Here is a 13,867-nt window from a genome sequence, read left to right on the forward strand (position 1 = left end):
AGGACTATAGACCAAATTCATTTATTAGGTGTATATATGTATAAAGTATTGGCAAAGATTCTCTCTAATGGGGCTTGAATGTTATTGCGGGCCGGGATTTGATTTCAGAATATCTCAAACAATTTTCTTAAGGGAAGACAAATTTTTGATAGAATCGTTATTGCTAACGAGGTGATAGAGGAGTTCAAAAAATCAATAAGAGAAAATGTATGTTGTTTAAGGTGAATTTTTAGAAGGCTTATAATATAGTCAGTTGGAATTTTTGTACTACATCATGATGTGGTAGATTTTAGGTTTTTTCAAAAAAAAATTATAGAATGAATTATGGAGTGTTTAAAATCTGCCTCAATTTATGTTCTTATAAATGGTTCCAGATGGTGCCGTTCTGAACTTTTTTGCTTATCTAAAAAAAAATTATGTTCTTATAAATGGAGGTCCAACAGCATAATTTACACCAAGACAGGGGATTAAGACAAGGGATCCCCTATTCCCTTTTCTAATTTCTCATTGTAACTGATGGTTTGGGGGAAATGATAGAAAAGGTAGTTTTAAGGAATTTTTTGTGTATTAGTGGGAATGATAAGGTAGATGTCTCGCATTTGCAGTTCGCATTGATGATATTGATAGGGGAAGCTTCTCCAAAATATATTTGGGCTATGAAATCTATTCTGAAGCAGCTCTTTGAACTAGTATTAGGATTAAAGGTTAATTTTTATAAGGATCATGTTTAATTTGTCCCACCATTTATCAAGTAAAGTTTGTTGAATTCTGCAGCGCACAACTGATAATTTAGAGCTCAAGTTCAGTGATATTCCTTTTATTTAGGTTGGAAGCAAATCTGAGGAAACTTTTTTTTTTTTGAAAATGAAATCTGAGGAAACTTACAACATGGAAACCACGTACTACGCAAAAAGTTCAAAAAAGATTCTCACCTTAATCAAGTAAACATCTATCTTTTGGAGGTCTTGTAGTTTTGTTAAAAGTTGTTATATCCTCAATGTCGATCTTCTTCCTATTCGTCTTCAAGGGCTAACCTCATACATGTATTATTTCCAAACTTTAATCATTTAAAGAAGTTTTTTCGGGGGGGAAGTATAAGGGGGGAAATTAATTGGCTGGCATGAGGAGAATCTTTAGTTGGAATCAGTACTTGGAAATTGGAATCTTTGATATATTATTTGACTATTTGTTGGCCACAATGAAGAGGAACCCCAACATCTCAGCCCAATCATGGTCTTTCCCATCCACCTAACATTGGAGAATCCTAGCAATTAATATTTGTATTTGATAAGGTATAGTACTTCCTCTGTTCCAAAACTATTGTAGTTTAAGGGTTATGCGTAAAGATTAAGAATTCATTAATTGATGTTATAATTTGACTGAAACATCCTTATTTAATATGAGTTATATGAAAGAGAGAGAGAGAATGAAAATCATTGGTCAACTAATTGGTGAGAATTGTGATTGGTGGAAGTAAGAGGTGATACTTGGGAGATGTAATATTAAATGAGGGCATGAATGGAAGAGAATGAGATAAAGTGCTTTGGATATGTAAAACAACAATGGTTTTGGAACAAAATAAAAAAGTTAAAACTACAATAGTTTTGGAACGGATGGAGTATAACATATGTCCAATATATAATATATGGATTTGCGAAAACTACATGCATGCATGCATTGATATATACTTATCATATTTAATTTAGTTAAACAAAAGGCTTAATACATCAGAAGACCCCTGAATTTGTAAAGGGAATCAATTCCAGGGCCTGGAAAATTTTCGCATCAAATTGGGTCCCTAAGAAATTTTTTTTAATTCAATTAAGACCAAATGCTGTCAGACCTCAATTTTGTCCTAGTCATCAATTACACGTGGCTTTTATAATTATTTTTTAATAAAAAAATTATAAAACATTATTTTTTTAATTCCAACTCATTTATTTAAGTAGAAAAAAAATTAAAAAACTTAATAAATCCCTAATTTAAATAAAATCCCTTAACATGAAACCAGAACCTGCAATCATCAAGAAGGACCCAGAACAACAAAACCAGAACATGAAACCATTCAAAACACAACTTAGCCACTCTTTCAAAGAGAGCAACCAAAATAACAGCAGGGGAGCAAACCGTAACACCTTCTCACAACTACAGAACCAGCAAGTTCAACAAGGCAGAAGCATAAAGCAATCCAGAACCTCAAAACACCATTAAAAGCCAGTTTTCAACCACAATCACACAGTAGTCATCAACCTGATATATTCTCCAAAAAAAACCCATAAAACATCAAACCTGTTTCATCCAGCTTTGGCTAAATTGTCAAAAAGGAAAATAAGGAGTGAAGGAATGGCACAAAGAAGCATTGATGACTCCGCTGCACTTTCCTCACCTCAGTACCAAATCTACAAAAAGGCAAGATCTTCAATGACCCATTAACCCAAACAATCTCAAAATCCAGAATTTAGCTACACCCACTTCTCAAAAGCCTTCCTTTTTGTGCAGCCCAGAAGCACCCCCACCGAACTCACACCAGCAAACCACACCAACCTCAACCCATCCCCACCGCAACCCACAACCACAAATCAACCCCCACCCCCCGATTTGAAAGATGAAGATGAAGGGACCATCAAAACGAGATCCAGATCGAGAGGGAGACAAAGGCCAGCGGAGATGGACCTAGAGTAGTTGAGGAGGAGTATGAGGTGAGGGAGGGGAGGAGGATTTAGATCTGTATCTGGTGGTTTGGGTATGGTGAGGAAGGTGCGGTAGGGGGAGGATGATGTAGGTCTGACGTTGGTGGTGGCTGTGGCGGCGACGGCGGTGGTGAGAGGGAAGAAGATAGTGGTACGATGGAGGTTGATGGAGAAGATGAAATTTCTTAGGACTGAAAGGGTAACCTACAGATCTGGAGATGAAGAATGGATGATGAAGAAGATGGGTGAAGGATTTAATTAGGAATTAGTTTATTAGTGATTTAATTTAATTTAGTAATTAAAGTTTTTTTGTATTAGAGGATGAAGATACAAATTAAGATTAGATTAGGTTTTTTAAATTAGATTTAGGTTTTTATTTACATTAGAGATTTTATTAAGTTTTTTATTTTTTATTTATGCTTTAATATATGAGTTGGATTTAAAAAATTAAGTTCTAGAATTTTTTCAATTAAAAAAAATTAAAATGCCACGTGGAAAAGCTGAGTATGCTAAAATTGAAGTTACTTCAGCATCAGACACACTTTGGCCTTAATTGAATTAAAAAAAATTCTTAGGGACCCAATTTGATGCGAAAATTTTACAGGCCCTGGAATTGATTCCCTTTACAATTTCAGGGGCCTTCTAATGTATTAAGCCTAAACAAAATATGTTTTTAAAATGTTTTTTTTACAAAGTTTATACTGGTTCTATATATATAGAGTTACAAAGTAATAAAAACATATTAAAAAGGTTATAAGCTCATTAAAAACTAAAAAGTGCATGTCATTGCAGTAATAGTGAAGTGAAGTGGATCCCTACCATAAGACCATCCTTGTTTGCATTTACACCGAACAAGGCTCGTTGACCCACTTGCTCTGCTTTGGGCCCGTGCCAAGAAAGTGGGGAACATATTGGTGTATTATTGTCTTTATTGTACAAAAGATTTAAACAAAATATTATGGTGGTCCAATTCAAAGTGGAATTATTGACAAAAAAATTCAAAGTGGAATTCACATGCCTCCAAGTAAAATAAAAGTGTGGTTTTGATTGTTTCACACTCCCATTTTTTTCAATTTAAGTACTACTCCCTCCATTACTAAATAACTGACACTATTTCTAGCTGAATGTTTTAAGTTTGTGCAAATTCTGCCTCTACTATATTTTTGTCGATGTTTCTACCCCTCATGTTTTCAAACAGTGCACCGTCTACCCCTCCGTCAGTCAGACGTTAAAAAACTAACGGAATGAGCTGATTTGACTTTTTTTTAATTATTTTTTGGACCTGCCACATGGAAATTACAAATGAAATTGAAAAAATGAGGCATGGGAGATTCAAACTCAAGACCTGTAAGTAGCAAAACATGCATTTAACTAGTTTAGTTACATACATAATTGATATATACATCAAGCAAATTTAATTTATATCATTTCCTTGCTCATCATCAACTTCATATACTCATCTTCATCTCTCTAATCCACTCAGGAACCTCTCCTGAGAAAGCCTGACTGACGGAGGGGTAGATAGTGCACTGTTTGAAAACATGAGGAGTAGAAACGTCGACAAAAATAGAGTAGGGGCAGAATTTGCACAAACTTGAAACATTAGGGGCCAAAAATGTTTTTTAGCCATTTTGTTTCTAATTATCCGCCACTTTACAAAGTTCAAGAGAGCATTAATTATACTTTACAAATTGTACCCTTCATTTATTGGTGATAGGAAAATTGAAAAGTTATAATTTATAAGAGAGATAAAGAATATAATAGGAAGTTAGATTGTAATTTTAATAAAACAAGAACATTAATTGTTATTTCTTAATACTTGTGCAACAACCTTAAAGTGTCAATTAAATAGGAACGGAAGGAGTATTTGTTTTTTCTCTCTTTTTTTTTTTATATATCACATTATTTATCATATCTTTCATTTTTTGTTTTCTATTCTTATATCTCATTAGATATATGGGTGTGTTTTGAGTGGGAATGAAACTTTATTTATAAAAGGAATAGTGTGTGTGAGTTTCGATGTTGTGATAACAAAATAACTACATAAAAAATTCAGATGGAATCTGAAAATTGGAACATCCTTGATGTTCACCAAGAATATCAGAAACTAAGTCAAGAACAAAGGGGAACACCCTTTTCTTAATAAATGAATTAATGGCATAAATGTGAACATGTCTTCTCCTTTCAGGCAGATTTTTTTATATACTCACACAATTCTCAGTCGTCCTCCGACCGCCCAGTAAGTGACGCGGCTTTCTAGCTCCGCATTCAAAGATCGTGGTGGCAGTCGGTTGTGAGTACCTTACAATGCTGGACCACATATTTAATTTCAGTGTCACACACCCACACACACATATATATATATAACCTAAGCTTAATAAATATGAGGGAAACATTGTATCGCCTATATATATATATATATATATATATATATATATATATATATATATATATATATATATATATATATATATATATGCTAAACGAAAGACATTAAATCACCTAATGACTAACATAACCTCATTCTAGCTCAAATATAGATTCGCCTGCCCACATCAGTTTACAAGCTCACCAGACACCAAATTTCAAGAATTGAGACGACGTGTGTCTTATAGTTTGAGGATTTACAAGACGCTCTCTTAAGATATAATGGAAACCTTGGGATTCATAGCATTGCCACTCAACCAGCCCATATGTGAATTCAACATTTCAACTTCACAATTAATCAAGGAATAATAATCATAGATTTGCAAGAGAGAGGGTTTTTTTTTTACATCAGAAAAATAAATTACACTTTTTAGATATTGATCCTTGGATCTTCCCCTTCCCAACTCATATGTCTCTCAGCTCTAACCACTTGAGCTATCATTCTGGAACGCCATCAGTCTAACATTATAAAAATAAGTCATCTTTCATTTTTACGTGCATTTTAGGTTCTTTAACGGATTTTCCCACTGCTAAACTTCCATGCAATTGATACTTACTCATCTCAATTTCTTTTGAGATGGCATTCGTTCTTCCCACGTTTCCAAAATATCAGGCCTTTCCAACATTATCTTCTTAGTCCATGTTTTTTGGTGGCCATGGGTTGCCTTTGGCCATGTCATTGTCTTGTATTCGATATGCTATAAAGGTTCTGCATGCATGATTCCAATTCGTCGTTTTGTGAAACCATTATCTCCAATTTTCAGAACGCAATTCTGTATAGCTATCTACAGTGCCTGTTTGTGATGTTTACCTTTGGGAAAAAGTAGAGAACTCTTGCATCACAAATCCAGATGAAAAGAAGAAAAAAGAAAAGAAAAAATGTGGCGACCAGCAATTGTATGATGAAAAGTGGATGCTTAAGGCTACAAGTGTATGATGAAGACATTTAAATGAGGTCGACACTTGGGTCCAATGCTTACTCTTCTGCTTTCATCCAGTTATTAGTTGTTCAACAAACAATCAAAAAACAGTCATTAGTCATGCTGAATGCTTGGAAACATATTGCTGAAGCACTACTAGGATGCCCCTTTACGACTCTTCGTAAACAAACCCTCTATCGGCAGACACATCGTAAGGCCTTCCTAGAACACTAAATTTCCAATTTGCATTCACCAGGCAGATGTAAGGACGTGCTTTGAAACCAGTGTGTATTTAGCTTTTTTTTCCCTAGAAAAAAAAAGTTTCGAAGTACAGAAAATAGATGTCAATGCCAAGTGGCATCATTGTGCATTTGAGGTTTGAATCATTGTGATGCATAGCAGCATAGGTTCAGAAATTTGGGGGAACCATAGCGACATAAGCCAGCTGAGGACAGTGGCTCCTGCTATGAGCCTTCTTGGTTTCAAGAAAGGCGAGGCGAATAACCAAGCTCTGGAAGAGAATAAACTTAAACAAGAATAAATTGACATAATTTCCTGACATGAGGAAGATCTACCATTCACACCCAATGAGTAGCAACTGTAGAATAATAAGAATCATACAGGCACTAGTTAGAATCATTGACAAAATTAAATTTCTCAGTCATAAGTATATGCCCTCCCAGCTTCCTATCAAGAACCACAGCAAGTAGAATTTTGGGCAGCCGCAGGCTGATCTGGTTGATTAATCTTGATTGTCTGGGGCTGCAAAGAATGAAATGCAAATTTAGTCGAGAACTTGAGAGAAAGTTCAATACAGTAAGGGCTTTTTAGCTAGGCTTCAAACGCAAGCAAACAATAGTCTCAAAATGAAATCAGATACAACCATGATAAAGTCTTGGATTTAATCAAAGAGAAGGCAAACATTCAAAGATTTTTTTTAAAAAAAAAAGTCACAAGACAACCAATCATAAATAGTAATGAAGTAAACCTCAGCTTTTGAGTCAGTATCTGCAAGTCTTTGCTTGATGTCCCGAGCTATTGAAAAGAAAACCTCCTCCACGTTCAAATTTGTTTTTGCACTCTGTACAAGCATACTCTCAGTACTGACAGATTAGCAACTTATGCATGCAATTTCAATAAGAACAATGACCAACAAGAGCAACTTACAGTTTCAAAAAACTTGATACCGTACTCATCTGCAAGGGCTTGACCTTTTGAAGTTGGCACAGCCTACGGAGAATAGTCATGAACATCATGCTCAGCATAGAAACAATTGAATGCTAGAACCATACTATCTAACACTCTTATTGGTTGAAATCCACATGGGATACACTAAATCACATGGGTCCTACTCCTCCCAATTTGATGGTCTACTCCCAAATTGGTGGAATCTGTATGAGTTTCAACCAAAAAGAGTACTGACTACTGAAAAGAGTGTGTTGCTAACTTTCTCAAAACAATTTTATGCACAATGTGTACAAATCTACCTAAAGATGGCTAGAGTAAGATGACATACCCGCTTGCTTTCATCCATGTCAGCCTTGTTTCCTACCAGTATCTTGTTAACATTGTCAGAAGCATGCTGCTCTATGTTACGAATCCAATTCCTAATGTCTGGACACGAGATATATATAAATAATTTCCACATACAAGAAATCAAAACTAATTCCAAGCACAGGATCTAGAGTCTAGACACAAGAAGAAATGAGTCTAATTGTCATGTACAAGAACTTAAAACTCATTGCAAGTATAGGAAGCACCCCAAACTGTCCAGTTAAACTGCTGAAGAAATTAGTTAACTGAACATAATGGGGGTTCAACTAACTAATAAGGCATTAAGATTTAATGTAACAAACACTTGAGGAGATTCAGTAGTTCACCATGGGGAGGAAGCAATAAAAGAGGCATGGCATATAACCTAAAAGCTTAAGGAGGAAGAAGAATTACTGTTAAAAGAAGACTCATCAGTAACGTCATATACAAGCAAGATACCCATGGCTCCACGGTAATAAGCTGCAAAAGAAGGGAAAATAATTATGACATAAGCACAACAATTTACATTTTCAAAGGGTAGCAGAAGTTAATTAATATTTATATTTGAAAGATTAAGCAACATTGTACAATATACTATTCCAACAAGTGCTAATGATAGGTACCCAAAGTTAGAAGTTGATGTAGTTTTAGTTAGTTTGAGAGTTAGTCAGAGAGAGAGAGAGAGAGAGAATGTTATATAAATAAGAGAATTAGAGAGAAATATCATCTTTTGTGATCATTTATAACTGGGAATTAAGGAGGGATGTTGAGACTCTCAAATAACTCAGAAACCAAAAACACAAGCAAGAGCATGGAGTTTTCTTTAGGCCGGGAAACGATCTGGTAGAAATAAAGAAATGAACGAAGGAGAAGATGGAGAAAATAATGGGTTGAATGTCGAATCAGAAATCTTGGAGAAGGGAGGGAAACTAGAAATCAAAAACAGAAGGGAAGTCTCCAAGACCAATAACCATGGTAGTAGGGGTGGGAAGGGAGAGAGGCGGTGCAAGGGAGGTCATTGAAATAGTGCAATGAAGTCACGATGGACAAAGCCACAACCCTTGAAGCAGGGAGGAGAGGGAGGAAATCGTTGCAGAGATCGCAGTAAGGAGAATCACACCACCCAGATAAGCAACCTTTCGAAGGGGGAAGAGGATGATCCGGTGGGGTAGTTCAAGGTGCTACTTGGCCTTGAAAGTTGGTGTAGTTCTTGATCTGGACAAGAAGACTGGGAATACCAAGGTTGAGATTGATGCTCAAGCGCCCACCGCCAAAACCGCCATATTGTGAGGGGAGAACTGTTACCAAAGCTAGCCTCGTGACAAGTTGAAGGTAAAGAGAATGCAGCCTTGTCACTCCAAAACAGCGACGCAGTTTGTAAGATGGCTCAAGTATGTGTGAGATTAACATCAAATGAGATGACCAAGCGGCCACCACCAAAACAACCGGAGAGGATGACGGGAACAGTTCAACGAGACAGAGAGGCTGAGGCTCTTAGTAGAGAGGACGACCACCGCCAAAATAACCCGACCATGGTGCTGGCTCAGACGTCGAGATACGAGAGAAAGCATCAGAAATGAGTCTAGTCCTGCAGCAGCAGAAATGTTGGATGTTGTCAAGAAAGATAGCCAAACTTCCAACGCCTAAACTGCCAGACCCCTTTGTAGGCTGGAGATGGCCAAATGTCCACCAACAAAACCGCCAGAGTTCGCTATCGGTGCGGTGGTAGCCGGGTCTTCACATACGAGACTTGACCAAAAAAGAGTGACATACACAACAGGGCAGGAAAAGCAGAGGGAAAGATTAGGCTCACAAGGTTGGGTCAAATGTTTGACCTAATGGTTCAAGCCCAAAACACTAAACCAAAAAGACACGTGCCTTATAGAAAATAGTCGCATATGCTTATTGGGCCAGAGCTGACTCTAAAATGCTTTAGCACTCTAAAAACTGCACAAGCTCAACATACAGTTGTCCGCATCAAAAGATAATATTGTCCCTCTAGAGATATGCAGCAAATCCAGCCCCTTCTCTAGAGAAAACAACTAAGAAGTTGACTAGACATTTAATCTACAAAAAGTACTACAACTCAGATTATTTCTTCTCCAATTTGAAGGAACAAGTAGATAGATAAATAGGAAAATAGCCATATTTTAATGTTAACATCATGAAAAATAAACTATAGAAAGACATGATCAGAAGTTGCAATGAAAAATCACATCTCAGCATGCACTAAAACATTCCAGACTTCAGTTATGATTAAAAAGTATTTAAATCTAACACACTAACCAGTTGTAATAGTTCGGAACCGCTCTTGGCCAGCAGTATCCCATATCTGCAATTTGATTCGCTTGCCATCAAGCTCTATGGTCCTTATTTTGAAATCAATGCTGAAAGATTGGAAAAAGTTGTAAGATCAGAGCCATCTCAGCATAACAGATAGACACAAAGAAAAAGAAAACTATGTGATTAAACAAGGGACACCTACCCAATAGTTGTGATAAAACTAGTTGTAAAAGACCCATCCGAGAAACGCAGTAATAGGCAACTTTTACCCACACCTGCCATCATGAACTACATGGTGAGATAGCATGCAACTTTTTTTTTCACTTTTAATTACAAGAAGAAGAAAAAACTCATTTGCAAGACATTGAGTTCACAACTCAGCAATAATATAGGTGTGCTTCAGTAACCAAATAAAGAGAAAACAATGTTTTATTTTTCTATTAAAAGAAACATAAAATACTTTCTCATATCAAACAGGCGCTAAATTCCTTAAAAAACAATAAAGCAAACTACTGAGGGTGAAATACAAAAGAAACAAACAAACTAAAAGAGATAAAAAACTAAAATGTCTCTCTCTAAGATTTATAATCATCTCTACAGATAGCTGCCAATTCAGTAAAGTGTAAACATGACAATCACACAGAATTAGAGGTAATATCAGCGCCGCCAATTGTAAATCGCCTCGAGTCAACACAACAAACCCCTGTGACCACTTGCCCAAGAGATACAATCAAAATGTACATGTTTGAGTACAAACTAAAAGTTGTGGAAGCAATGCAATTCATTTGAATTTCAAGAGCCCCATGACCTAAGCATACTGGCACAAAAGCTATAATCAACGACGAATCTAGGCATTCTCATATCCAAGATCAGAAGAAATTTCAACATAAAATTTAAAAAAAAAAAGTAAAAAAGGAATCAGAAATTAACACGATAGTTGAAGACAGCATGAAGAATGGATCGAATCATACGTACCGCTATCACCGATGAGGAGAAGCTTTATCAGGTAATCGTAATCGGCACGAGCTCTAGCAGGTGGAGCAGCCATTGAAATCAACGACGACGACAAAACCTAATCCCTGATGCTGTGAAATTTTCACTCGTTGATTACAAATTTGCGATCACAACAACGAAAATTCGGGAATGAGAAAGAGGGAAATTGAAATACCTGAGGAGATGGTTGAGATCTGAATGGGTAGAGAAGGGGGAAGAGGGGAAGAGCGTGTGCGTCAGCGGCACCGGTTGGGCGTTGAATTGAATGGATCTACAACGCACAGACAGAGACTGTGACTCGTCTCAATTGTTGTTAGCCCTTTGATTATCTTTAGCGTTCTGATTGGTGCCTTTCTTGCGTGACCATGAAACGACGCTGTTTTGTTTGCCTATTTACTTTTTTACTCATTGGGCTTTTTTATTAAATAAAAAACAACGAAACCCAAAAACAAAACAAAAAAAAATGATGCTTCTAATTTGATTTTCGGCAAAACTAAATATACATTCGTCGCTTTAGCAAGTAGTTGAATGTTCGAGTCTCAACTTTTGTTAATAGAAAATATTCATTGGACAGTTCTCTACCGTTTATCGCGCTGACCATGGGGTGTGAGATTGGTCTTACGGTTATCGATTGTAAGGATACTTTGGTTCGGACAAAAAAATACATTATTCATAGTTTTGTTTGTGAATGATGGCGAATGGAGCATTGATCCTTTTAGGAAGAGAAAAAATAAATTACTCATCTAGTTTTCTATTGATGTTCATTTGTCCATGAATTACGTCATGAGTAATAGGATACCCACTATTCTTGTTTAGGAGAGGGAGAAATTGAACTAGCCTGTTTCCTTGGAGGAGGTCAGGGAACCTATCATGGCAATGGACTCATTTAAAGCTCCTAGTCCTGATGGATTTCAGGCCTTCTTCTTTAGTCATTACTGGCATGTTTTGGGCAAGGACCTTCATCGCATGGTGTCCATGGCGCTTTAGGGTGGCAAATTAGCTTTTACGTTGTTGGAGACTCTCACTATTCTTATTCCTAAGGTGGATAATCTAATCTTACTTAATGAAGGCATATAAGTCTCTGCAAATAATGTTGCGCACAAGTTATTACGAAGGTTATTGTTAATAGGTCCATGTCGTTACTTGTTGATCTAGTCGAACATATTCAATTAAGTTTTTTTTTCATGCTAGGCACAAAGGTAAACATTATATTGGCTCAATAAGTTATGTACATCATTCACACATACAGAAGGAATTGAGGTCTTGTAGACTTGAAATTTGATATAGATAAGGCATATGAAAAAGTTAGCTGGGATTTCCTTCACTTTACTTGGTATGATTTTAGGTTTTCCTCATATATTGTTTATCTTATCATGTAGGGAGTGCGCGCTTCTAGCATATATATTGTTCCTACCTTTGCTTCTCAGTGAGGCCTCACACATGGGCATGCGATAGGGTGATCCATTTTCCTCCTATAACTTTGTTTTTTGCATGGATAGGCTTGCCGTACAAATTGAGCAATCAGTGAATGAGAGAGTTTGGCACCCGATTCATGTTACTAAGGAAATTATTGACGTATCTCATCTATTTTTTTTTGCTAATGATGTTTTGTTATTTCTCCAAGCTTTAAAGGAATAGATGAGGATGATTTCAAATACTTTGCAAGATTTTTGTAAAGCCTATGGAACGAATGTGAATCTTAGAGAAGCTCAAAAAGTTATGTTCTATGAATGTTGACCTTTCCACTATTTAATGTATAAGTAGGTTGAGTAACCTTGTAATATCTTGACCGGCTTAATCCTCAAATTAGTCCTTGTCTTTGTGTCGCCGTCTGAACTAGGTCCCTCACCGGAAAATTTTGTGTAAATGATCCTCTTCTTTATAAATCGCTTGGAGCAGGTCCTCGCCGGAGCTCCGGGCTCCGGCGAGGGATGAAATGGTCTGCTGACTGTGTAAATGGTGCCCACGTGGAATTTAAAAAAAATTAAAAATTACACATAAGGAAAATAAATCAATTAAAATATCCAAAGTTAATTAAAAAAAAACCCACTTTCCACCATAAATTTATTAAAGTTAAAAAAACAAAAAATCATTAGGCTAAAAATTATAACTGAAATTAATCATCTTCCCTTACATTCTTCATGTTCTTCGACAAACAACTAAACCTGGAAATCAAGATCTACCCTTCAATTAACATTTTCCAAAACAACGACCAACCCACATAATAAAACCCCAGAATCCATAAAATCAGAAAAATATGAACTTAAATCAGGAAGCACAGTATTCCCAAAATCCCATCTGCTTCATCTCATCCCCCTTCATCTTCTTCTTCTTCTCCAACCAACCCACACCTGCAATCGGAACCCCAACCCCACCCCACTTGCAACTGAAGGTTCAGAGCGTCCAGAACCAGAGCGTGCGATGGCGATGACGACGGAGCAAGGGCGTGGGCTCGGAGGAGATCCCCAACTCAGATCTCCATCGATCTGCTCCTTTCCAGTTTGAGAGAAGACCCATTGTGCTTTCGGAAGTGGTGGTGGTGGCCAAGCCGTGAATGGTGGTGGTGGCCATGGAAGAAGAAACCGAGGAGATTGAGACCCATAAGTGGTGGTACTGCGTCGATCCCCTATTTCTGCGTGGTACTGCGTCGATCCCCCTGTTTCTCTCTCGCCCAACTCTCTGTTTCTTCCTGAATTGTTTCTCTTTGTGAAATCTGGAAAATCTAGGTTTGGGTTTTTTTCTTCTTGTGGGATGAAAGGAAATAGAATTAGGGTTCTTTGTGATGGAGATGTTGAAAGGGTTTGTGAAAGGATCAAAGGAGCAGCCTCATCGTCAAAATCAAGGCCCTGAGTATGAAGAAGAAGCAGGGGAAGTAGCTTTTTGGAGCAATGAGAACATGGAGCAATGGGGAAATTGGGGAAAAATGATAATTTTTCCAATAAAATGATTTTTGTGATCTTTTTTCTCTAATTGGTTTTAGTTTTTTAATTCAATTAAAATTTATGATGTATAATTTTTAAT

At 36.7% G+C, this 13,867-nt stretch overlaps 1 protein-coding gene across 1 annotated transcript; it reads right to left on the reverse strand.

Moving 5' to 3' along the window:
• Nucleotides 1–6,559: 6,559 nt before the first annotated feature.
• LOC130730431 (ras-related protein RABE1a-like) lies at nt 6,560–11,180 on the reverse strand. The gene is made up of 9 exons (XM_057582442.1): nt 11,022–11,180; nt 10,829–10,938; nt 10,056–10,128; nt 9,857–9,957; nt 7,985–8,050; nt 7,554–7,651; nt 7,205–7,267; nt 7,026–7,118; nt 6,560–6,799 (listed from the first exon to the last, which is right to left on the reverse strand). The coding sequence occupies exons 2-9, from the start codon at nt 10,899–10,901 to the stop codon at nt 6,728–6,730; spliced, it is 639 nt and encodes a 212-aa protein (XP_057438425.1). The 5' UTR covers nt 10,902–10,938; nt 11,022–11,180; the 3' UTR covers nt 6,560–6,727.
• Nucleotides 11,181–13,867: the final 2,687 nt, after the last annotated feature.

This window comes from Lotus japonicus, chromosome 1 (assembly GCF_012489685.1).
Source record: "Lotus japonicus ecotype B-129 chromosome 1, LjGifu_v1.2".
Lineage (NCBI taxonomy): Eukaryota > Viridiplantae > Streptophyta > Magnoliopsida > Fabales > Fabaceae > Lotus > Lotus japonicus.

Excerpts from the sequence above, each read along its gene's own strand:
- LOC130730431 (XM_057582442.1), bottom strand. The coding sequence starts at position 10,901 with ATGGCTGCTCCACCTGCTAGAGCTCGTGCCGATTACGATTACCTGATA. Across the intron at positions 9,958-10,055 it reads AGTTTTATCACAACTATTGG|CATTGATTTCAAAATAAGGA; the intron begins GTAGGTGTCCCT and ends CCAATCTTTCAG. Across the intron at positions 7,119-7,204 it reads GTATCAAGTTTTTTGAAACT|AGTGCAAAAACAAATTTGAA; the intron begins GTAAGTTGCTCT and ends ATGCTTGTACAG.